We start from the raw sequence: 25,257 nt of genomic DNA on the forward strand, positions 1-25,257 counted from the left end.
GTTGTTGTTGTTTGTTTGTGTTTTGGTTTTCCCTGCTTTTTCTCTTAAAGGAGCAATCAAGTAGTGCAAGCAACTGTTATAAATTCACGATTTTAGATTATAACTGCAAATAAGGAGCCTTAATGTATGTAAGGAAAACAAAACAGATAGGTATTTGCACAGGACTATAAGGCCACCTGCATAAGGCCTTTATTTTACAGTTTGTATGTGAACAACCAAAGAGTGTGTGTGGGGTGGAGGGAGCTAAGGTGACCTATGTTTTGATATTTTACTCACACATAGTCTTAAGTGTGGCAGCTTATTGGAGGTAGTATAGCATTTCTTTTTGCGTGATCTTTACTCTTCAATAAAGGAGCAATAGTCTGTCATACCAATCATAGAAGGTATGTGTGGTTAGTAGGTAATATCATTAAAAGATTAGGCCTAGCATAGGACCTTCCTGGGTCTGGAGTAAAATTTTTCATAGACCTTAAGGATTGAATTACCTACTTGAATGTAGGAAGAATGTATGCCATGAGTTGAATGCTTACTCCCCCCCCCCCCATTTGATCTGATATGTTGCCAGGATTTGGGCTTAAGAATGTTGAATTTAATTTAGCCTGTGTTCTTTGGATCCTTGGATCAGTGTTCTGAGACCAAATTACCTTTGCTTTATCATAGCCAAGGTTGACTTATGCTACTAGGTGCTGGCACAGGCACATTATTTATCTAAAGTTAATGGCTTTCACATTTACTATTGCCAGATGAATGCTTGCTATGCATAGGTAGAACTTTACTACTGTGTGCTAAGCTGAGTGATCAGTTCTGGATTCTAGTTACTTTCTGGTATTTGGAAAGAATTTGATCAAGGATTCCTCATAAGTACATGATTATTTATTAGTGTCATGGTTATATTCTAATATTTGTATATATAATTAATTTCAACTTAATTGCCTTTGTCATTCTTCACCTGACTTTATTTAAAAACAAACAAACAAAAAAACCGTGGTCTTTTGAGACAGGGTCTCCCTGTAGCCCCAGCTGGCCTGGAAATTGCTATGTAGGCCATGGCCTCAATCTTACCACCCGAGTGCTGGGATTAAAGGCTTGCAACACCACCTTTGACCTTCCTTTCTCTTTTTTCACCCCCCCACCCCAGACAAAAGGCTTTAAAATTGAAACCTGACTTTAGGGTATTCAAGGAAAAACTTTAGTGAGAATTTGATTTGAGGCAAAATGTACTAGGATGACTTGTGCATGTAAGGCATTTGGTCTAGCAGTATTTTTAGCCACAGCAGATGACAGTCTGTGATTATCAAATGTATGCAGCTCTTCTTACTTTGCATCAAGCCAGAAGTTATTTTAAAGCAAAGAATGAGTTACTTTAAATTAAAATTTTAGTTAAATAATGATACTATTCTGTGCACTACAGAAAATAATCAAAGATTGTGTTTTTTATTTTGAAAACAAAACCAGACAAGATTCAGGGAGTAAATCCCTTATTTCTAAATCAAGAAATTTATTGAAATTGGTTGGCATAAATCCATATACATTTCCGAGAGTTGTGAAGGGAAAAAAAAATCACTGTTCAGTTCATCTCAGATCTTTGAAAGGGCATTTGATTAACATTCTGTGTAAGAGTAAAGAAGTTCCTTATGTAAACATATAAGTCCTTTATCAAATATTTGGTTTGCAGATATTTTCTCCTATTTTGTGGCTTGTCTTTACACTTTCTTTGATATATCCTTTGAAACATATAAAGCTTTATTATTAAGAGGTTCAGTTCATCTACTTTTGTGCTTCTGCTTTTGATATCATACATTAAATACTGCCTAATACAAAGTCTTGAAGAGCTGCAGCTATATTTTTCTTCTAAAAGCATTCTAATTTTTTAAAGCCTTCTCTTTTTCATTTTTTTAATTGCATTTCCGTGTGTGTGTGTGTGTGTGTGTGTGTGTGTGTGTGTGTGTGTGTGTGTGTGTAGATGTGTGGGCTTGCACACACCACAGTCACATGTAGAGGTCAGAGGACAGCTTCTGGGAGTCAGTTCTTCCTTCTGCCTTGTGCATCCCAGGGATTGAACTTAGATTGTCAGGTTTTGTGGATCTCTCAGTGGCATTTTATAGTTTAAATTCCTATTTTAAATCTTTGTTTTATTTTGAGTTAATTTTTGTATGTAATAAAAAATAGAGGAATTCAACTGAATTCTTTTGCACTTGGATATCCAGTACCAGTATCAGTTGTTCATGATTTGTTTCCCCTTTGGAATTATCTTAGCACACTTGTCAAAATCAGCTGACTGGAGGTTGGAGAGATAACTTAGTGGTTAAAAGCTTGGGGGCTGGAGAGATGGCTCAGCGGTTAAGAACCTGGCTGTTCTTGCAGAAGACCCAGCTTCGAATATCCCAGCACACACATGACAGCTAACAACTGTCCGTAACTCCAGTCTCAGGGGATCCGACAGCCTCTTCTGTCCTCTGTGGGCATTGCATGACACGGGTGCACTTACCTACATGCAGACAGTATATGCATACACATAAAATAAAAATAATGAATGAAATTTAAAATAAAAAAGATTTTAAAAAGCTCCTCTTTCAGAGGTACAGGCCCCCAATCCCATTTAGTTTCCAGCACCCAAATAGGGCAGCTCACAACCACCTGTAACTATTGTTCATGGGATCAGATGCGGTCTTTGACTGCCCTCTGGACTCTGCATGTGTGTGGTGTACTATAAATATACATACACATAAAAATAAATGTCTTGAAAAAAATCAGCTGACTATAAATATGAGTTTGTTTCTGGTTTCTGAATTTTATTTCACCAGTCAACCTTTGTAATCATCTAGATTCCTGCAGAGATTGGGTGTTTGATTTGTTTTGCTCTTTTGAGACAGTCTTGCTATGTAGCCCCAGGCTGACCTTCAACTTGGAGTCCCTTTGTTTCCATCTCCCAAGCTTACTGTAGCTTTGTATGAAATTTTGTAATAGAGAAATGTGAGTCTTCCAATTCCATTGTTTTTCAGGATTGCTTTGATTATTGTGAATTCCTTTTTCCAGATAATTTTTGCTTGTCTATGACACTGCAAATTAATTTGAAGAATGTTTCAGTCTTAATGCCATCCAGTCTGAGAACATGGCACACCTTTCATTGAGTTCCATTGTCATTAATTTCTTTTAACTATAAGTTGTAGTCAGTTTATAAGTCTTGGGTTTATTTTCAACTTTGTTCCTAAGTATTCTTTCTTTTCCCTGAATGTAAATGATGTGGTTTTAAAATCATCTTCAAATTGTTCATTGCTGGTGTATAGAAATATGATTGGTATTTGTATACTGATCTTTATTTTTTTTTTAAATATTTTATTTATTTTTATTTTATGTGTATGAGTGTATTGCCTGCATGTATGTGAGTGCACCCATTTTGTGCAATGCTGTGGAGGTCAGAAAAGGTCTTTGGATTCTCCTGGAACTGGAGTTAAGGATGGTTTGTAGCTGCCATGTGGGTGCTGGGAATTGAGCCTGGGTCCTCTGCAAGAGTAGTCAGTGCTCTTAACTGCTGCTGAGCCATCTCTCCAGCCCCTGATCTTTATCTTTAAAACAAATTTTTAATCTTATTTTTTGTGTGTATGAGTGTATTGCCTGCATATGTGTAAGTGCACTCTTGTCGCACAATGCCCACAGAGATCAGAAGAGGATGTTGGATCCCCTGGAACTGGAGTTATGGATGGTTGTTAGTGCCATATGTGTGCTGGGAATCGAACTCTGGTCCTCTGCAAGAACAGTCAGTGCTCTTAACTACTGAGCCATCTCTCCAGCACCTCTGATCTTTATCTTACAGCATAACTAGACTTGCTTATTAGTTATTTTAACTTCTTTGTGGGTTCCTTGGACATTTCTAAATATGAGATCAGATTATCTACAGATAGAGATAATTTAACTTGTTCCTTTCTAAACATTCATTGCCCAACCACCCTGCGTAATATCTCTAGGACAATATGAGTGGAGTGGCAAGAAGGGATACCCCTTGTCTTATTGCTGATTTTAATAGGAGATATTTCAGTCTTGCACTATTAAATGTGGGTTTTGGTAAATCTTTACTTTTCAGGGTTGAGGATATTCCTTTCTATTGCTGTTTTGTTGAGTGTTACTGTGAATGGTGTTGCACCTTATCAGATGCTTTTTTGCATCTGTAATGGTCATGTCTTTTGCTCATATTCTTTTCATAGTGTATCTTGTGGGTTGATGTTCATGTGTTGTACCAACCTTGTATTCTTGGAATAGATTCCACCAGCTCTGATACATAATCTTCCTTATGTGTTGCAGGATTTGATTTGTTAGTATTTTTAGTTACTGTGTCTGATTCATAAGGGATGTTGATTTGTAGTTTTCTGCTGATGTCTTTGCCTGGCTTCTGTATCAATAGTGAACAGGCATCTAATTTAACTAATGATAGAAATCTTTGATAAGCATCAGAAGTAACAATATAGGTATATTTCTCAGAGTTTTAACAAAGTTTTATATCTCTTCACCCTGTGGAGAATCATTGATTGTGGATGAATTTAATCTTCCCAGTTTTAAAAATTAAAAATATAAGGGATCTAAGACTAAAATGATGGATGGATGGATGGATGGATGGATGATAGATACATAGATAGATAATACTGTGGGAAAGTACCTGTCATTGGAGTAGAGCTCGTTTGTGCCTTATTGTCCATGAATAAAACTTACATATCCCTTATCTTTTAATTTTTAATTTAGACTTTTCTTCTTGGCCCTTGTGATTCATTTTAAGTGTAATAATTGTTTGCCTATGTTCTGCCTATTCAGTGTGCAAATGTATAACATTTTGAAGAACTTTAATGTGCTGATCTGTATCTATACAGAGACTCTGAGTTTTAACGATAAAGTCTAGGTTCGTATCCCTGTTCTGCCACTTACTTGTTGTGTGATGTGGGTTCAGTCACGTAAGAGCAGTGTTTCACTTACCTGAAAGCCCGAGTCCATTGTATTTTTGTAATTGAAATAAATGGGGAAACAAGTAAGCTACCAAGAGCATTTGGTCTAATATAAGTCCATAGTACATGTTGACTTAGAAGTATTTGTAAAACATCCGTCAGACTTAAAAAGCTTTTTAGATATAAATTTTTTGCCCCTCACAATGATCATAATTATTTAGTTTATGATTGCTTGAAAATTAATAGGATTACGTACTTACTGTTTTCATAAAGTTTAGTAATGTTTGGCACATAATATGTCTAGAACTGGAGAGATAGTTTAGCAGTTAAGAGCACTTACTGCTTTTCCAGAGGGCCTGGGTTTGGTTCCCAGAACCTAAATCGTGGCTAAAAACCATCCATAACTCCAGTTCTAGGGGTTCCAACACCCTCTTTGGGTCCTCCACAGGCATTGCACAATATGGGTGCACTTACATACATGCAGGTAAAACACTCAGATACATTAGGTAAATCAAACAAATTTTTGAAAAAGAAAATGATTCCAAGAAGACTCAGTTTAAAAGACTAATAAGGGACTGGAGAGTTGGCTCAGTGGTTAAGAGCACTGACTGCTCTTGCAGAGGACCTGGGTTCGATTCCCAGCACCCACATGGTGGCTATGAACCATCCTTAACTCCAGTTCCAGGGCAATCTGAAGCCCTCTTCTGGCCTCCATGGCATTGAACAACACGGGTGCACTCACATACATGCAGGCAATACACTCAAACACATAAAATTAAAAAAAAAAATTAATTAGAGAAAATATGTTAGCCTCCCTTTTCCCATAAAAGTCTAGATGTTAATGATCAAGAATAATGAATATGCTTCTGTTTATTTTACCTTCTCACCAATAGTGATTCTGAAGATTAATAAATGCTTTTTCATACTTGGAGAACTGAGCATTTTTATAAAAGAGCATTTATTCACATAAAAATGAATAAATGAATATATCCCCTTAATGAAAACTCATAAGCTATTTTTAAATTTATTCTGGGTGTATGAGGTATGTGTGTGTGTGCCATGGTGCATCTGCATCAGAGGACAACTTTGGAGTCTGTTTTCTTCTTCCATTTTTATGTGGTTCCAGGAATCAAACTCAGGTTGTCAGGCTTGTGTTGGCTATGCTTTACTTACACGCGCGCGCACACACACACACACACACACACATTGAGCCATCTTGTCATCTCAACATAAGTTTTAAAATTATTTTTTACTGTGTGGTTTGTAAAGTATATGTTTATAATGCAACATTGTAGTAGAGATTAATAATCACAAGGTTGAATTTTTTCTCTTTATGCTTTTATTACTTAAATACTTGAATAATAAAGCTGATAATGATTGTGGAGATATTAGTAACACAACAAATAACCCTGCCATTAAGAATTTATTATTGGGCCGGGCGTGGTGGCGCATGCCTTTAATCCTAGCACCTGGGAGGCAGAGACAGGTGGATCTCTGGGTGTTCAAGGCCAGCCTGGTCTACACAGTGAGTTCCAGGACAGCTGGGGCTACAGGGAGACCCTGTCTCAAAAAAACCAAAAAAAAAAAAAAAAAGAATTTATTTTTAAGTAAATCTTATTAATGGACAATAATAACCTCACTTAATGAATCACATCTTACTGAGACAGTTCCTATTTTCACACACATTCTGGTGGTGAAGAAGCTCAAGTATGGAGGGGTTTACTGACTTGCCTAAGGTTAGCTAGTAATTTATGGAGCTGCTGCCTTAGTCTAGATCATCCAACTCCACAGTCTTAAGTTTTTTGTCTTATGTAAGCCACTGTTATGGGACACGGGGGAGCCTCACAGGAATTATATTGCCAAATTCTGTCTTTAATGTCACTGCCCTGACATTATTGGAACTTTTGCTAAAGAAAAAGACAAATTAGTGCTGAACCTTTAAGTTTCCTAGCTCATCATCCTTAATGATCAGATGGATTTCTCTTTATCAGAGTATTTTTAAAATTTCTTTCAGTTTTTTCCCTCTATTCTTGAGTTCCTCCATATTGACTGTGAGTTATTCATGATGCCATTTTGACAGCAGAGATACTCCGTTTCATATTCTGGTCAGCCCTCAGGTGCATTGCTACAGTAGTAGAAACTGGCACATACATCATAACTGATTCAGGTATTATAGGCAGGAATAAGTTACGGACTTAGAATCATAAGCTAAAAACAAAACAAAAGGCTGTAAATAAGGTATGGAGTAGATTGAACTCAGGGCTTTGCACATACTAGGTGTGTAACTTACCAGTGAGCTATACTCCATGCCCCACTCAGTACTTAAGATATATATGCTAAGTGGAATTTGTAATTATATTTAGCGTTTTATAGTTCACATACACAATTTTCCCTACAAAGTATCCCTGACTCCCCCCCCGCCCCCCCCCAAAAAAAGCCATGCATACACTTACAAGGCCTGGGAATCAAAACCAAAGTAACCCCTAAAAATGGATTTTTTAAATGTTGTATACTGGGGCTGGAGAGTTGGCTCAGTGGTTAAGAGCCCTTAACCACTCCTTAACCACTTTGTTCTTGCAAAGGACCTGGGTTCAATTCCCAGCACCCACATGGTGGCTAACAACCATCCGTAACTCCAGTTCCAGGGGAATCTGATGCCCTCTTCTGACCTCTGTGGGCATTGCATGACACGGTTGCCCCTAACTACATGCAGGCAATACACTCATAGACATAAAAAAAAAAACACCTAAATAAAATGTTGCCTCCTTTATCTTAAAATAAACAAATATTTAGAATTCTACTAATTTTCCTATGAATTTTTTTTCCTCCTCCCAGTTGTTCACCATCTAGAGAGAGAGATGAATTCCATCTAGTCAAAGGACCTGTTGGCACAATGCAGAGTTCTCCTTGGGTTGAGCATAACTTGATCTTGAGACCACAGATCTATGGTTATTTGAGCCTCACAGTGGCCTTGTTACTGCTGGCCAGGAGCTGACTTGACTTGCCAAGTTGGCTTTGTCTGACTCCATACTATTAATAAATGTTATATAATAGTGTAGTATATAGGGTTCTTTTTAAACCCCTAAGTTGTTTTATTTATGATTTTAAGATTTAATTTTTCCAGGCACGGTGGCTCTCATGCCTTTTCTAGCACTCAGCAGGCAGAGAAAAATATATCTCTTGTGAGTTCAAGGCCAGCCTAGCCTACATAGTGGGTTCCAGGCCAGCAGGGGCTACAGGAAGACCCTGTCTCAAAAAGGGGGAAAATTTTTTTGGTCTTTTTTGAGACGGGGTTTCCATGTAGCCCCTGCTGGCCTAGAACTCACTATGTAGACCAGGCTGGCCTGGAACTCACAGAGATCCACCTGCCTCAGTGCTGGGACTAAAGGCATGCACCACCGCACCTGGCTTTTAAATTTTTTTTATTTTATGTGTATGAGTGTTTTGCCTGTGTGTATGTAAGTATACCTCTTGTGCCTTTGCTGGCAGAGACTAGAAAAGGGTATTGGATCCTTTGAAATGGAGTTAAGGTTGGGTGTAGCCACCATGTAGATGCTGGGAACCGAATCCAGGTCATCTGGAACAGCAGTAAATGTTCTTACCAGCCGAGCCCCTAAGCTTTTTATGACATATTTTCCTACTTCTGACAGAAAGCGGTTTTTCAAGTATCTATCTACTGTTTCCCCTCTACCCTTTACTGTAGGTAACATCTGTTAATGGTAGGCTAAGATATTTTAAGGTTCTTAAAGAGCTCTTAAAATTAAAACTGTACATCTCAGCTATTCAGTTCTTAAAGCTTCAGTTCTTCAACTTTTTAAAAATTTTGTTTTCTGTACTTAAGTGTTGTATTGAAATATTCCAGTTTAGTATTTACTATTGTGTTTTTCACTGTAATTGGAATATCATGCATAGTAGGAAGAAGAAATACCTCAAGATAACCTCCTGTTTTGTGTTAGAAGTCTGCCAGGCCTGAAACATTTAATAGTTATATATGGCCAAAATGATTTGGTCACACAGGAGGGAGATGAGCATGAAAGATGGCTTATGATAAAAGGTATAAACTGATTATACTGACAGTCCCCTCAGAGTGGGTTTGTGTCAGGTGGCCTTGTTACTTCTGTAGGTAGAACAAATGGGTAAAATGATATTCTAATTTCAGATTTCTTTTTCAATTTTTAGTTGTTGACCTCCTCTACTGGAGAGACATTAAGAAGACTGGAGTGGTATTTGGTGCCAGCTTATTCCTGCTGCTTTCATTGACAGTGTTCAGCATTGTGAGTGTCACAGCCTACATTGCCTTGGCCCTGCTCTCTGTGACTATCAGCTTTAGGATATATAAGGGTGTGATCCAAGCTATCCAGAAATCAGATGAAGGCCACCCATTCAGGTGAGATGTCTGAAAAGAAAATGAGGCACATTGGTGACAGTATGAACAGGATTATTATTAAGACTTCATTCTTATGTCCATAGAATTACAGGCATGTACTTTCTTTATAAAAGCACTGTCAGAAGCATCTGCTTAGATTTCTTATGATGAAGAAGACTAGACTTGCATTATTAAATTCTATACTTGTTAGGAATATTTGTTAGTAGACATTGGTTATCTAATTCTATAAGTGGAAGTTTTGTCTTTTAGCATGGTTAGGATTGGTGAGGGCTGTATACTCTATTGCCTACTTTCTGTGCTCCCTGATACTTTAGCACTATTTGATATTGTGTACCTTTTCCACCACCCTCCCTTTATAGCAGTATGTTCACCATTATACTTTTCTATGTCTTCTGTATAGTTTCCTCTCATTATTTTGGGGATCACTCCATTTTACCAAAAGAGGAAACAAATAACAGTTTTGAGCAACTTCAAATTGCAGCTTCACAATGGCAAAGTGATATTATGCAACAAATCATTAATATGATTTTTAATCTGTTGATAATGAAATATTTAAAATGGTAAGATATAACTTCTAAAGTATTTGCAGTATTAGGTGTTTTTTGATGTTGGTTTTTTGTTTGTTTTTGGTCTTTTTGAGACACCATCTCCCTGTAGTGGGGCAGGTGTATTAACTATGTATTAACTATGTAGAACCAGGCTGGCCTTGAACTCACAGAGATCTGCCTGCCTCTGCCTCTGCCTCTGCCTCCAGAGTGCTGGGATTAAAGGTATGTGCCACTGTACCTGGCTGTATTAGTTTTTATACATCATTTGATTAAAAAAAATTTGGGGGGGGGGAATTACTGGTTCGTTTAATTTTTTGAAATGCCTTTTTCATAATTAGAAGGCTTTTTTAAAGTCATTCACAAATTCAGCTGACATGCCAACTTACACCTGTTGGACAACTTTTCCTGGTGCTCTGGTAACACTAGTGAGAGTGAAATGATGCAGTTCCTATACCTGTGGTCACTGGAAAAAAGTGATGAACCCAGTGCCAGTGGATTAATGCCACATAAATGTCAATAGAACTGTTATAAATGTCTGCCAGGTATTGCTGATATACAGAATGCTCTGTGCCTCCTGGTCAGGCATCTTTCTTGAGCAAGAACCATCAGCAGTGGTGAAAAGCAACAGAAACCCAAAATTTTATCAGCTGAGTCCTACTTTTTAGAACTGTATAAATAGGGCTGGGGAGATGGCTCTGAGGGTGGGTGTACTTGTTGTGAAAGAAAGAGGACCCAAGTTCCAATCCTCTGAACCCATGTTAAAGCTGGGTATGGCTATGGATATTTGTAACCCTAGTGTTGGGGAGAGGAGTGGTGGATTCTGGGAGCTTGTTGGCCAGCCAACCTAGTCAAAGCAGTGAACTTAGGTTTAGGTTGAGACTGTCGCAAAAACTTTGAGGAAGATACTTGATGTCCTCCTCTCCTGGCCTCCACATGCACCCACGTACACATGCACATATACCACACATGCATGTACATAAATAAATAACTTAATGCTGGTTTAAAGGTTGAGGGGAACCTTTGAGTGTTTTAGCTTTATATTGCTTGATACTTATTAGCTAACAAATGACAATGATGTGTGAGCGCCTAGACTGTTGTATTAATAGTAGAGGTAAATTCTTGATTTGGAATAGTTATTTTAGTAGGAAAAATACAAGTGTATGAATGTCTGTATTTCAGAGCTGGTTGTAGTCAATAAGAGTAATAAGGAAGCAAACATTGTTCAGGATACAGAGGAATGTTAGATTTCATGAGGCCTTAGGGAATTATGTGTCCACTGAGGCTAGGTGATAGAGAAGCTGTCACCAGAGACAAGAAAAAAGCTTTGTAGTTTGGGAAAATAACATGATGACAAAAAGGCATTAAGGTTAAAAAGGTTGAAAAATGTTTACTTACTAATGACTTATTTCCTTCTTCAGCATATAGGGAGCAGTGGGAAGAAAGGTTAGCGAATTAGTTGGAATTAGTTGATGGAAAATTTGGAACCATATAATAACAGTGTTTGAACCTGAAAGGATTTAGGAACATCTATTTATCTAATTTACAGAGATGGAAACGTGATCCAGAGAACTTAAATATTTGCCTTTTGCAAGGTTATTTAGCTAGAAAGTAGCCAGTCCATTAACTGAACATCAGCCTAGACTCTGCCATTTGAGGGACCTCAGATAAGGTTAATCTAGAATGGCTAACAGAATGGATTAGACTGGAGATAGATCAGAAACAGTTTTGGATTCTGATAGACTATGTCAGTTTGTTAAATAGTGAACAATAACAAGAGTGATGGCACTATGACTAAAAACAGGGACACCTTTTTGGGGGCATGTTGCAGTTAAAACTGTAGGACAGAGTTGTCTTATGGGACTAATTTCCAGTGTAAGCCCCTGTTGGTATCCACAGATGTGGTGAAGTGATAAGGGACTGGGTTTGGTACTTCAGATAGGAGAAAAGTTTAGCATTTGTGATTGGATTCTGCTTTCCAAGATAAAATGGCATCTTTAAAATAATTAATAGCCAAGTGTGGTGGTGCACGCCTTTAATTCCAGCACTTAGGAGACAGAGGCAGACAGATCTTTATGAATTTGAGGGTCAGCCTGGTCTACATAGCAAGTCCCAGGCCAGCTGGGCCTACAGGGTGACCCTATCTCAAAAAGACCCCCCACCAAAAAAATTGATGACTTTTTCCCCTTGTTGCTTCTTAAATTTACTAGTTCCTCCCATTTCAGGGTAAATGAGGACATGAAGACAAACAGTAAATAGTATGTTTTATTGGCATTGCTACTGTTCTTTTAGCACCTATTTTACAATCTAATACTTAGCACTTGGGGACAGTTTTCCCAGAACAACTAGGCTGAGAGAATATAGGATTTGGAAATGAATAGGATCTTCTATGGCAGAATGTAATTTGGGGACCCAGTTGTATTGAGCACTTTATTCATTTAATCCTCATGATAATCTCCATTTTATAAATGAGGAAGCAGGTTTAGAAGACTAACTTTGTAGAGTTAGACAGCTAAGAAAATGGTAGCATTAAGATTTAAACTCAAATTAATCTGGCTTTGAAGTGTGCATTCTCTGTTTGTTAACTGACAACACACACTATTAAAAGTACCCCTAACTTGAGGATTTGGGCTTTATAATTTTGAGACACCGCCTCATTCTGTAAGCTAGACTGGTCTAGAACTAGCAACAGTCTTTGTTCCTTAGCCTCCCAAGTGCTGGGATTATAAGCATGAGCCACCACAGTTTACTAGGGAATTTTCATGTTGGGCTTTATAGGTCTTTATAGTTAGCTGACTGTTAATCTCTTCTTTAATAGACAGTTGCTGGTTGACATTTGAGCATTGGTTTCATTGATATGTTTTGTTTTCTAAGGGCTTACTTGGAATCTGAAGTTGCTATATCAGAGGAATTGGTTCAGAAATACAGTAATTCTGCTCTTGGTCATGTGAACTGCACAATAAAAGAACTCAGGCGCCTCTTCTTAGTTGATGACTTAGTTGATTCTCTGAAGGTAAGCTTATTTTGCTTTTCATTTCTGATAAATATTTGAGAGAATTATGATCAAAAAGGTTAGGAATATAAAACCTTTTAATATTTGAATAAATTATAAATAAATCATTAACATAAATTTAGGTTATGAAATTAAATATCCTATATTTAGACTTATATGAGAGTTGTAGATTGGTACTTTTCACCGTAAGGAAAAACACTTGTAGAAAAAGAAAATAAGAGAAGAAAATTCAGTTGATTGTGACTTTCGCAGGCCCAAAGCTCAAGAAAGCTGTTTGGTAACTGCTGCAGGTGGTTAGTGTAGGGCTCCAACTAAAAACTTCATTTTAAAAAGCAAAACCTGACCATTCTTAAGTCTTTATAAAAATGATTTGCTTTTGATCCCAGCAGAGGCAGGTGAATCCCTGTGAGTTGGAGGCCAAGCCTGGTCTACATAGTGAGTTCAGGCCATCAGGGGCTAACAGAGAGACCCTGTCTCCAAAAGACCAAAAAGGAAAAAAGTGCATTAGGCTGAGTGGCACACAGTTGTAATTGTAACACTTAGGAGGTTGAGATAGGAGGCTCAAGGTTGAGAGAGAGAGAAGTATTGCCTTTCTAGAGAGAGTTCCTGTGCATTAGCTCTAGGTATGTGGCCATGCTTAGCTCTCATAGTGTTTGTTTACATGGTGGAAAAGCAAGTGATTCTCCTTCTGGGAATGGACTCCTAATTTGAACTTCGAAACATATATTAGCAATCAGCTTTTGATTAGAGTTACTTTGATTTCTGTGTGATTTGTAGCTACATTTTAAGAGAATGGCAGTGAAAATTACTTTAAAAATAGGCATTTTTATCAAACTCTAGCTTAGACAAAATAGTTACTTTTAAAGAAAAATTTGAAAACAGTTTATCTGTCTTCATAAAAACGATTTCAGGTTGGAGAGATGACTCAGTGGTTGAGTCCTGGCTGTTCTGTTCTCATAGAGGAACTAGGTTCAGTTCCTGGTACCCACATGGCAGCTAACAACTGTCTGTAACTCAGGTCCAGGGGATCTGATAACCTCTTTTGGCCTCTGAAGGCATTGCACAACATGGGTGCACTTAAATACATGTATGCAGGCAAAGCACTCAAGCACATGGAATAAAAATGCATAAACAAAAACATTTAGAAAAAGCAAGATCTCAGCCGGGCTTGGTGGCACACACAGTAGTCCCAGCACTTGGGAGGCTGAGACAGGCATATCTCTGTGAGTTCAAGGCCAGCTTGGTCTACATAGTTCCAAGCCAGCTGGGGCTACAGGGAGAAAAAGCAAGATTGCTCAAGTTTATATTAATGTACATTTTTAGATTCTAGGTCATGATTACCACTTCAATTTGAAACCTTCCTTTGAAATTGGAAATTTTAGAGCTACTCTTTTATTGCCCCATTTCCCATTCCCCATTTCCCTCCTTTCCCTCTTCCTCCTTACCTGCCCTCCTTCCCCTGAAATGAGGGAAGAATTTATTTTAGCTATCATCAAAGAAATAACCAGGGGCTGGAGAGATGGCTCAACAGTTAAGGCTACTCTTGCAGAGGACCTAGGCTCAGTTCCTAGCACCCATATGGCAGCTAACAACTGTCTGTAACCCCTGTTCCAGGGGATTCAACACCTGGCCTCTGCAGGCATTGCACTACATGGGTGCACTTATATATATGCAGGCCTTGAAGCACTCATAACACATAAAAATAATTTTTTAAAAAAAGAGAATCAAATTCCAGGCTCTTCAGTCCTGTTATGAAACACATGGGGTGAACGGGCAGCATTGTATGTCTGGCTCAGGACTCCTGGTAGTTAGCTGTCTTGGGCAAATGGAAGTAAGACATGTTCTAGATTTCTCTTTTTAAATTAGCCTGTGATAATTTGTTTTGCTCCTCTGAAATGAGCTTTAAGCTTTTAATCCTAGACAAGATTTCAGTGTCCACAGAATGATCAGTAATCCATTTCCTAGGGCGAATCAGACAAAATCTTCTAGTCAGTAGAGCTTAGTTCAAACATCAGTACTTAAACCAGTCATCAGCATTTATTTTTAACCTTTTGATTTTTTTTTTTTTTTAAACATGGGGTCTCCCAGTGTCTCAAGATTGCTCAGGCTGACTTTGAGCTTAGGGTTCTCCTGCTACAGCCTCCCGAGGGCCTGGGATTACAGGTGTGCATCACCACGCCTGGTTTTTAACAGTTACATTTCCAAAAGTGTGACTGTTTCATGGAGTGCCAGGCAGGAAGCAGGAAGAGCTAAATGAATGAAGGAAAAGTGAAGGAGGAATGTTGAGAATTACTGTGTTCATATTCCTTTGTCAGAAAGTCCATTGTGTGAAGTTTATTTGCCTCTGAGAAGTTTGAGTGCAGATAACTTCAAATTGCTATGGGGAAACTAGTATAATATACCATGGAATGATTCAGATTTAAATGCTAAGATAGTCAAATTCAAGGTACTTATTTGATTCAGTTTTTGTGATTAATCTATATAAGGATCTTTGAGGGCTTTTGCTTTAAAAAGAGTTCGCGGGTTGGGGGGTGCGGGCAGTCTGGGGATATGGCTCAGCAGTTAAGAACACTGACTGCCCTTGCAGAGGACCTGAGTTCAGTTCCCAGCACCTACATGGTGGCTAACAACTGTCTCTAACTCCAGGTCCAGGGGATCCAGCAACCTCTTCTGACCTCTGCAGACATTGTACGACACAGTACACCTACATACGTGAAGGCAATACACTCATATACATAAAATACAAATAATAAAATATTTAAAAAATAGTTCTCAGTTGTGGCTGCATGTTGGAATCATGTGAGGAGCTATAAAATTTATCTGGGAAGGTGAAGGATTGGGAGTCATCATTCCCTGAAGTCTGATTTACTTTCTTGGGGGATACTGAATGGAGAGTGGCTACTGTAGCTATAACCTGTTTGTCTCCACCCCCCAGTTTTTGTATTTTTGTATGTATTAGTGCAAGCAGCTGGTATTTTGTAACCACTGAGCTACCTCTCTAACCCCCACCCTCACCCCACCCCACCCCATTTTAAAAGTATATGAAACCTACTGAGGGCAGTTTTGGGGCACATTGAGGAAGGCTTGGAAGCTTTAATAAAAAGTTCCTGTTGGGACTGGAGAGATGGCTCACCGGTTAAGAGCACTGACTGCTCTTGCAGAGGACTCAGGTTCGATTCTCAGCACCCACATGGTGGCTATGAACTGTTCTTAACTCCAGTTCCAAGGGAATCTGAAGCCCTCTTCTGATCTCCACGGCATTGCACGACATAGGTGCACTCACATACATGCAGGCAATACACTCATACACATAAAATAAAAATAATTTTAAAAAAAGTTCCTGTCTTATAAGCCAGGAATAGCTGTTTGTGTGTGTGTGTGTGTGTGCGCGCGCGCGCAAATGTAATCTCAGATGCTTGAGAGGTTGAAGCCAGAGAACCACTTGAAAGCAGATTGAGGACAACCCCCCCCCCCCAAAAAAAAAAAAAAAAAAACAACAGTTGCCTAATAATGTTACTGGGGACTAAGACCAGGTGTTTTCAGCATAGGTTCTCACCTGTGTCTGTAATATGGGTTTGGGTGTTAGAGACTAGATTATGTCCGTTTGATATCAGGTCTGATTTTCAGTGAAAATTTATTCTAGTTGTAGTTGCATGATACATAACATGTTTCAGGATACAGTTTTAAATCTATAAGCAAGGAAAAAGAGTCTTGCATTCCAAAAATAGCTGACCCAAAAGAACATTAAAATTTAGCCCTTAGGCTCTTATGCAGCTGTTAACATACACATTTTAACAGTTTCCTGGCAGGTTTCTTTGCCTTGCAGAGAAATCAGAAGGAATATGCAGAAGTATGGTAAAGTAGGTTAAAGGTTTTTTTTGTTTTTTAAAGACGCAGTTTTCAGTGTTTAAGAATGTAGTTTTTTAAATAGAATTGCCAAAGTAACTGAAATTCTATTGTGAGCTGTTCTGCTTTCCTTAATTATGTCCCACTCTGCCCCCAATTGAGACATCATAACTCCACAGAGCTCTTAATGAGGTGTGTGGTACACAGTTAAATTTAATCTTCATATTCCTGTGGAAGAAAGGCAAACATGACATGGCCCCTCCCCTCTTTCAGTATTTCCTAGATTCTCACTGCATTTGGGCTTCTCTGGTTTCCTTTCTGTCAGGAGAGCACAGGACAGAGACCTGCCTCCATTGCACAGTCCCCAGCAGCAGGCTAAGGAGCTCTTTGTAGAGGCAAAACCTGGATTTGTTTTCGATGAAGAAAAAAAATTCAGGCGAGCCAATAGGAAGTAGAGGTAAGGTTTTTATTAAAATAAATAGAAAAGACCTCGAGATGACTCAACAGTCCTCTTCCAGAGGACCCGAATTCTGCTCCACAGGATCCAGTGTCTTCTGGCCTCTGTCGGCACTGCACACACACAGCATGTGCATAAATAATTTTTTTAAACTCTTATTTTTAAAAAAAAAGTTGCTCAAAGGATACAGCACACCTAGAACGTGTGGCTTCTCAAGGAACAGTCACAATTCTGTGTCTTTACAATGGGTGTATACCAGATTTTGGTGGCTCTCAAGGTAAATGGCTAAAGATGGCCAAGAAATACCCCCTCTTTAAACTTCTTTCCTTTTTTTTTTTTTTTTTTTTTTGGTTTGTGTGTGTGTGTGTGTGTGTGTGTCTTCTACTTTACTCATCAAGGAAGGTCTTTTGACAGGACCCCCACCTTCTGAGGCTGGAATTTTGGGTGGGCTGCCATGCCCAATGGCATTTACATGAGTTTCTAAGGATCAGAAACTCCAGTCGATGCTTGGACCACTAATGCTTTACCCGCTGAGCCATCTCCCTAGCTCCCTTGGCCCCATTTAACATTACTCAGATGTAGTTTAGAAAAGGTTAAATGTTAAAGAATTTCTTCTGTAAACACAATTGTATAATGGACTTATGAAGGATATTTTTTAGGAAAGAAAGAAAGAATGCTGAGAACTCAAGGTTATACATCATTTTGGCCCCAAGCAAGCTTAAAATTTACTGTCCTTTAAGATGTCTTTTGGAAAACATATTTTAAGATGTCTTTTGGAAAACATATTTTGTCTCAGTGGTGCCTGAAATTTTCTGACTCCATCAGCAGGATGGGCAAGTGAGATCTAGGAGAAAGGGCCTGAATTTCCTATGATTTCCCGCATCCTATCCTGGCTCAATGCTTTTAAAAAAAAAAAAAAAAATTTTTTTTTTTTTTTTTAAATCTTTTTGAGTCAGGGTCTCCCTGCAGCTACAGCTGGCCTGGAACTCACTTTGTAGACCAGGCTGGCCTTGAACTCAGAGATCTGCCTGCCTCTGTCTCCTGGGTGCTGTGATTAAAGGCGTGTGCCACCATACCCAGCTTCAATTCTAATTCTTACTGTACCTTTCTCTCTTGATGATTGTTTTCTGGAAATGTTTAGAATTTGGGCCCACAGAATACATTTTCTCCAAATGCAGCTATAATATTTAAAACTTCTCTGGTAGCACATAAAATGTAAATTTCTGATTTCCTTCTTAGAATGGGAAAAAATGGTCATTGGCTTAGATCACTCCATGGCTACAGTACATGGAGCTGGGTCGTGAGTTTCCTCAGTCATGTGCCCCAGCCTTTCTCATGTAGTTACTTTCCTGGCTCCAAAGACATTGGACGCTAAGCCTCTGTCTCAGTAATCTGGCTTTTAGGAGTGTTCTTGAAGAGGCAAGTAACATTTGAAGGTTTAGCAGAGTGAAGTCACTCTCCTTGTGTAAGTTTAGAGTACAACCTTGTCAAGTGGCTGTAATGAATAAATTAGAACTTTGTAGCTTATGTGTACTATTACAGAATGCAAGTATCCATGCTAAAGCAATTTCTTTTAAAATACGGGGTTGACTCTTTTCAGACTTGTAGACTGTGATGGATGAAAATAGTTAGCTCTGTAGCTCTGTTATAAACTTGCTCAAGTGTACAAGTTATATTTAGCTTCTGCAGTAGGAAGCTATAAAACTATGTGAGTGGGGGAAAAGATGTGCTAGTAGAGTAATCCTTCAGACTTTCCTACCAGAGGTTCTGTACAGTGGCTAAGAATAGGGCAGCATTAAATTTTTTTTTTTATTTTCAAGTAAGAATGCCTAACATTTTTTCACTTGGATGTGCAAGTCAGTTAAGGCGTGATTAGAATGTTACTCTTTGTAGAAATCTTAAAAAAAAAAAAAAAATCCAAAGGGCCTTCCTAATCCACAGTACATGTGCTTACTAGAATTTGAATACTTTAATTTCAGTACCCTGCTCATACTAGGCATTCAATCTTATTTCTTTGACTGACTGAATATATGGAAGAAGGTGCACATTAGATTAAGATAGGGAACTACTGCCTGTTTCATACAACAACTTGGGACTGAAGAATAGTGGCTTCCAGTTTTAAAGGTCACGCGGGGGGGGGGGAAGCAAAAATGATATGACATAGAGGCCTATAAACCCTAAAATGTTTACTATGTGGTTCTTTGGAAAATTTGTGGGTTCTACCTTTAGCTGATGGAGGTGCCCATTAACTCTGCTCTCCATCTGTACTATTTTACATATGCCTAAATGATCATCATAGATAGTGGTATCATGGCAATGTTTGTTGCCTCCTAAATAAGCCACAGCTGTAGCCAGACACAGGCTTTGAATTAGGAAGCAAAGGGTAACAATGCAATAGTTTTACCTCTACAAGTGCAAAGCCAAAGCAAGCATAGTGATAACAAAGTGTAGGATTATTATCTACAGGAGGCAAGGAGTTAGAGTGATGGATAGGAATGTTTCTGAGCATGATCAGTTTGCACTATAAAGTTTAAGCTGAGGGGCTGGAGAGATGGCTCAGTGGTTAAGAGCACTGACTGCTCTTGCAGAGGACCTGGTGGGTCAGTTCCCAGCACCCACCTGGTGGCTAACAACTGTTCATAACTCCAGTCCCAGGGGCTCCAACACCACCTTCTGACGTCAGTGGGCATTGCATAACACAGCTGCACTTAACATACATGCAGGCAATAGCCTCATACAGAAAAAAAAATATTTTTTTAAAAGTTTAAGCTAAAACAGTGGAAAGGATACTTCTGTATTAAAGTCTTGATACAGAAGTCTGCCCTTGAAGGTACTTGCCTTGCTTAGCAGCTAATTTGTAGTAATTACTGATAGTGCTTGGAAGTCCTGATTGTTTTGAACATGTCATTGAGCTGTAAGGTGCCATTGACTGAGCTGTACTGTATATCATAGAAGTTTTAGAAGTGGAAGAAAACTATTCATAAATGACTAGGCAAAATTATAAAGAATAAAGAGAAAAGAAAATCAGGACTTTCCAAAATGAAATTGTGTTTTAGAAGCAAAGCCTTTTATAGACTACCTCATTTGATGTTTTTGTTTATTTTGTGTATTTTTTTTTTTTTAAATCTTAAAAATTTAAAGCCAGGATTACTGTTATTTGGTTTGTTACAATCTCTGGCCTCTGAAAGAAACCTGTATTGCTGTAACTTGATGTCAGGCAACTTTTTTAAACCTCTCACTGCTTTAGTGTCTGTATATGCTGTGGTAATGATAACAGTACCTCTGAGGACGTTCAGAGGAATGAATGACTTTATGTTTGCAGTGTCCAGCACATAATGATGTTGGATAAAGAATAGTAGTCAATTATATTAATAGTTATAAAAGTTTGACACATCCTCCTTCTCAAGGTAACCATGGCCTTTAAACATGTATCACTGAGCAGTGTTTGATCTAATATTTTTAAGTTTCCTAATAAGTGTTCCTTGAATTATTATTGCTTATTAGATGCTTGACATTTTAGAGCCTGAATTACTCGGCTCATAGATATATTTTCCCAAGCACTTCTTTTAGCACTGATAACAGACGAAGTGAGGCATTTGTATGACTTCATTCATTTTCAAGGGATATGCTCTGGTAGACTGCCATTTAGAGGGATACTTTTTGGGGAACACTTAAGAACATTTGCTTGAATTTTGCTGATCATGGGCTCTTGGCTCTTGTTTGCTTACAGTTTGCAGTGTTGATGTGGGTATTTACTTACGTTGGTGCCTTGTTCAATGGTCTAACACTACTGATTTTAGGTAAGTCCACAAAACCACTGGAATGAAAAATTTGAGAATAAAAGACTGGAAGGCCCTTAGAGACAGTTTGGTACAGAATATTCTTACTGTGAGAAAAAAGGAATATACACGTCAGCCTTTAAATAGCTGATAATGATACTGTTTTATTGAAATGCTACTTTACCTGATGGTGTGGTCCTGAGTTTAAGTGGGGGTACCTGTATCCTCTAGAATCTGTGTGATGTGATTTGAGCTAGACATAGCATATACAGGTCTTGTGCATTTATTCAGTCATTAGGAGTCCTGCCTGCTTACCTGTCAGTTTGTATAGTTCATTACTCTCTAAATTATACTAGTCTTTTAAAAAGTTGTTTCCTTTTTCAGCTCTGATTTCACTCTTCAGTATTCCTGTTATTTATGAACGGCATCAGGTAATTTAACTGTTGATTTCAGAAGCTAGTTTCCAAAATCTTAAGAAATGTAATGGCCTTAAGCCTTTAATTTGTTGGCATGTAGTACCACTTAATAGTCTTTAACAACAGTAACTTTTTAATGGCTTTTATTTCCTCTCTCAGGAACAGATAGACCACTATCTAGGACTTGCAAATAAGAATGTTAAAGATGCTATGGCTAAGTAAGTACAATTTACAACTTTCTTCCTTCTTCCCTTCAGAAGCAGGAAACATAGTAATTTGACATTTTTCTTTTCATTTGTAGAATCCAAGCGAAAATCCCTGGACTGAAGCGCAAAGCTGAATGAAAAAGCCCCAAACAATTAACAGTAGGAGTTCATCTTTAAAGGGGATATTCATTTGATTATTGGGGGGGGGGGGGTCAAAAAAGTGAAATAAAAAGCCCCAAACAAATAAAAGTAAGAGGTTATTTTTAAAGGGGATATTTATTTTGATTTTGGGGGGGGGGGTGTCAGGGAAGAATGAGCCCTTGGCATTGCAGTGCAGAGTCAGATCTTTATTTTTAGCAATGCACTGTTTAAGGAAAAATTTCCTGTCTTAACTTCCCTGTGTTTATCATCTTAAGTATTGTAAGCTGCTATGTATGGATTTGTTAATCATATTTGTTTTTTCCTATATGAGGCACTGGTGAATAAAAGCGTGCTCTGAGAAAGCTGTATATTACATTTTGTTGCAGGTAGTCTTGCTGTGTTTTGGGACGTTGCAGAGAAGGTGAAGCTGAAAAAAAAAAACAAACCCTTTTCACAGTTTGTGCGCTGTGTATGGTTGGTGTAAAATGATGCAGATTTTTCTGAAATGTTTAGACAAGATCATACCACACTGTCTTTTGGTATGTTCTAGGTGTGTTGTGAATTTTACTGTTATATTGCCAATATAAGTAAATATTATAGATATAATCTATATATAGTGTTTCACAAAATTTAGATCTTTACCTTCCAGCTGACCCACAGTGCTTGACATTTGAGTCATTGGTTATACATGTATAGTCTCAAAGCACATAAACTAGGAAAAGAAAACATTTCTAGGAGCACTACCATCTGTTTTCAACGAAACAATGCCACACACATGGAACTCCAACTTCATTGCAGAGATTTACTGTATAGTTAATTTTGTCACAACTGAATCTAATGGACTGAATTTAATGCTTTCAAAATGTTTGCAGGTATCAAATACTGTTATGCAAGAAATCATAAAATGAAGACTTATACCATTGTGGTTTAAGCTGTACTGAATTAAATCCGTGGAATGCATTGTGAACTGTAAAAGCAAAGTATCAATAAAGCTTATAGACTCAAAATGTGTTTGCGTGGTAGTTTGGTTTCATGAATGCATGGGGCGGGTAGTGGGTAGAAAACTGTGGTAAACAGCGTGTGTAACACACACTTTTATAAAGGTTTTCAATTCATGGAACAGCTAAAGAACAAAGAACATATTTTCATAGTCAAATTTATTTGACCCATACCAAAACGTTTTAAATTTTTTTATGCTTTGACTGAAAATAAATTCATGCACCAATATTTTAACAGAATACAGTGCAAGATTTATGAATGTACATAAAATTATACCATATAAATGTTTACAAATAAGACTTTAGAAGTCTTGACACATAGACACTATTGCTCTGTAAATACACTTGTACATAGCATTGATTGGTTCATTGTTCACATAATTACTTAAATGCGAGATCTGGTCAGAATGAAGTCAGTAGTACAGTATAGGCAGACATGGTTATCACTCAGCATCACCAGTTACAAAGAACAGAATTAGGGCTGCATAGGGACTCTACTATGGGTCCAACAACCTACTGGTGGATTAATGTAAGGCATTAATAAATTGGCATGTAAAAATAGCTTAATGAATAATCTAGTCCATTAACAATGCTGAAGCACTTTTGTGGTACATTGTAATAATCTGTTCTTTAACTGAAAATGCTTCATTTCACCCTTTCTCTAGATTGGCAACTGCAGATAGCCAGGAACTCAAGACCCAGAATTTAATACACAGACTGGAAGGAGTAGGTGGCATGCGCAGAGGCTCCTGTCCCTCACTAGCCTTCTTTCAGTGAGTGCTCTTAGCCCTCTTGCACAGTCAGTAGTTGGCTCTGTAAACGGAACTGAGGGGCTTTAGGGGCTGGCTTTCACTTAATATTGTTCAAGTTACATTCTGTGAGGAAATTCAAATATTCCTTGTAGTTAGGAATTTATTCCACAGATTTTTTTTTTTTTTTAATCTTCAGATGTACTGTATAAGTCATACACAATCAGCGGAGCCAAGCCAACCCTACCCAAGGATGTAAACTCAAGTGCAGCCTCTGGTCACCTCACTACCGTTTTAAGATTTAGCAAGACAAATCAGCTCATTCACTTAGAAACACTCAAGAATGTTTTCCCCCTTTTACATTTTGTAGGAGTGGCAGGAGTTTTGTTTGAATTCTGTTTCAGATTTTGTGGATTTGGCACTAACATAATAAAAATCCATTCTATCTCCCACTGACTTTTAAGTTCCTTTGCTGCTCACCTTCCTTATAACCACTGTTTCCCAAGCAGGTAACTGATGTCTCTTACTAAGAAATCCTAGACATACACACAGGACATAAGTGACAGACGGTGAGCCTAGCCTGCTAGTCCTGTAGCCCCTCCTCAGTGTTGAAGTTTTAGCACCATGTGTAGAAAGGAGATGATCTGGGAGGTGAGACAGCAGCCCACACAACTGGGAACTTTCAAAGGCACTTAATGGATATAAAACTGCAAATGAAACTTGTAAAAATTAAGTTTCTCAACTTGTTTATACATGGCTCATTTGGTTTTGAAAGCTAAATGTGGTGAACAGGCTGTCAATATTTCTGTACTTAAGTGCTTCCAACTCAAGCTGTCTTATTCAACTTATTTGTAAAAATGAACAATCTTGAAGTATATAGAAACAGAATAGCAAAACACCCTTGTAAAAGTTTTGATGCAAATTAAAAGCTACATACTGGTTAGGGTAACTGAGGCTGTAAATTTTGTCAGTGGGCTACATCATCAGATAGGATTTCATTGTTAGTGTAGTTGAAGTATTGTTTTGTCTCAGGAACAGAGGCAGCAGCCTTAACATTGGAGGATTTTACCTTCCTTCTTGGCATCACAGTCTTGAAGTCCAGATTGCAGACAGTCCTACCACCACGCCAGCATTTGTAGCTTGTGCATCCCACAGCATCACAGGCATTCCCCAGCAGCTGATGGCAAGGAGGCAGTCGGAATATTGCAAGAGATTCTGGCATTTACAGACATCGCCACACAAATACACTGAAATGCAGACCAGACAGTCATTTTTGTATGATCAGATGTTAGTTTTACCCGTGTCAAAAAAGTCTTGCCAAGTGCTTGAACACTCAGGTGATATGTTTACTATTAAGATTTCAAAACATGAATGGGGAGGGGGGATTGCTGGAGAGATGGCTTAGTGGTTAAGAGCACTGGCTGCTCTTGCAAAGGACCCAGGCTTGGTTCCCAGCACCCACCTGATGGCTAACAACCGTCTATAACTCCAGTTCCAGGGGCTTGATCTGACACCCTTTTCTGACCTCTGCGGGCATTGCACAACATGGGTGCACTTATATACATGCAGGCAATATACTTCATACATACAAGAAAAATAAGCCGGGCATGGTGGCACACACCTTTCTTTAATCAGGCAGATCTCTGAGTTTAAGTCCAGCCTGGTCTACAGTGAGTTCCAGGCCAGCTGGGGCTATAGGGAGACCCTGCTTCAAAAAGACCTAAAATAATAAAAATAGAATATGAAGTTGTTCAGGAAAAAGTGATGGGAAATGTGGGGGGAGTGGGCG

The 25,257-nt window shown here is 38.3% G+C and overlaps 2 protein-coding genes across 8 annotated transcripts in view; one reads left to right on the forward strand and one right to left on the reverse strand.

Annotated features, from left to right (window-relative positions):
* The window catches only part of Rtn4 (reticulon 4), a 66,052-nt gene extending 43,324 nt beyond the window's left edge, over positions 1-22,728 (forward strand). For 4 of the 6 annotated variants that reach the window (XR_003847773.1, XR_003847774.1, XR_003847776.1 and 1 more), the window contains 7 exons: positions 9,111-9,318; positions 12,738-12,876; positions 20,910-20,979; positions 21,343-21,389; positions 21,534-21,592; positions 21,676-21,779; positions 21,871-22,728. Coding sequence is in view for 1 of the 6 variants with exons in the window: in XM_029558631.1 (XP_029414491.1) it covers positions 9,111-9,318; positions 12,738-12,876; positions 20,910-20,979; positions 21,343-21,389; positions 21,534-21,592; positions 21,676-21,718 (566 nt within the window). In the remaining 5 variants the exon portion in view is untranslated. The remainder of the gene's footprint in view (positions 1-9,110; positions 9,319-12,737; positions 12,877-20,909; positions 20,980-21,342; positions 21,390-21,533; positions 21,593-21,675; positions 21,780-21,870) is intronic. The other 2 variants (XR_003847772.1, XM_029558631.1) reach the window with 2 other exon arrangements.
* Positions 22,230-25,257, reverse strand: part of Eml6 (EMAP like 6) — a 332,332-nt gene continuing 329,304 nt past the window's right edge. For both annotated transcript variants that reach the window (XM_029558630.1, XM_017795582.2), the window contains one exon: positions 22,230-24,715. In XM_029558630.1, the coding sequence (XP_029414490.1) occupies positions 24,691-24,715 (25 nt within the window). In that variant the 3' untranslated portion in view covers positions 22,230-24,690. The remainder of the gene's footprint in view (positions 24,716-25,257) is intronic.

This window comes from Nannospalax galili, unplaced genomic scaffold (genome assembly GCF_000622305.1).
Source record: "Nannospalax galili isolate Female #2095 unplaced genomic scaffold, S.galili_v1.0 scaffold286, whole genome shotgun sequence".
NCBI classification, from domain to species: domain Eukaryota; kingdom Metazoa; phylum Chordata; class Mammalia; order Rodentia; family Spalacidae; genus Nannospalax; species Nannospalax galili.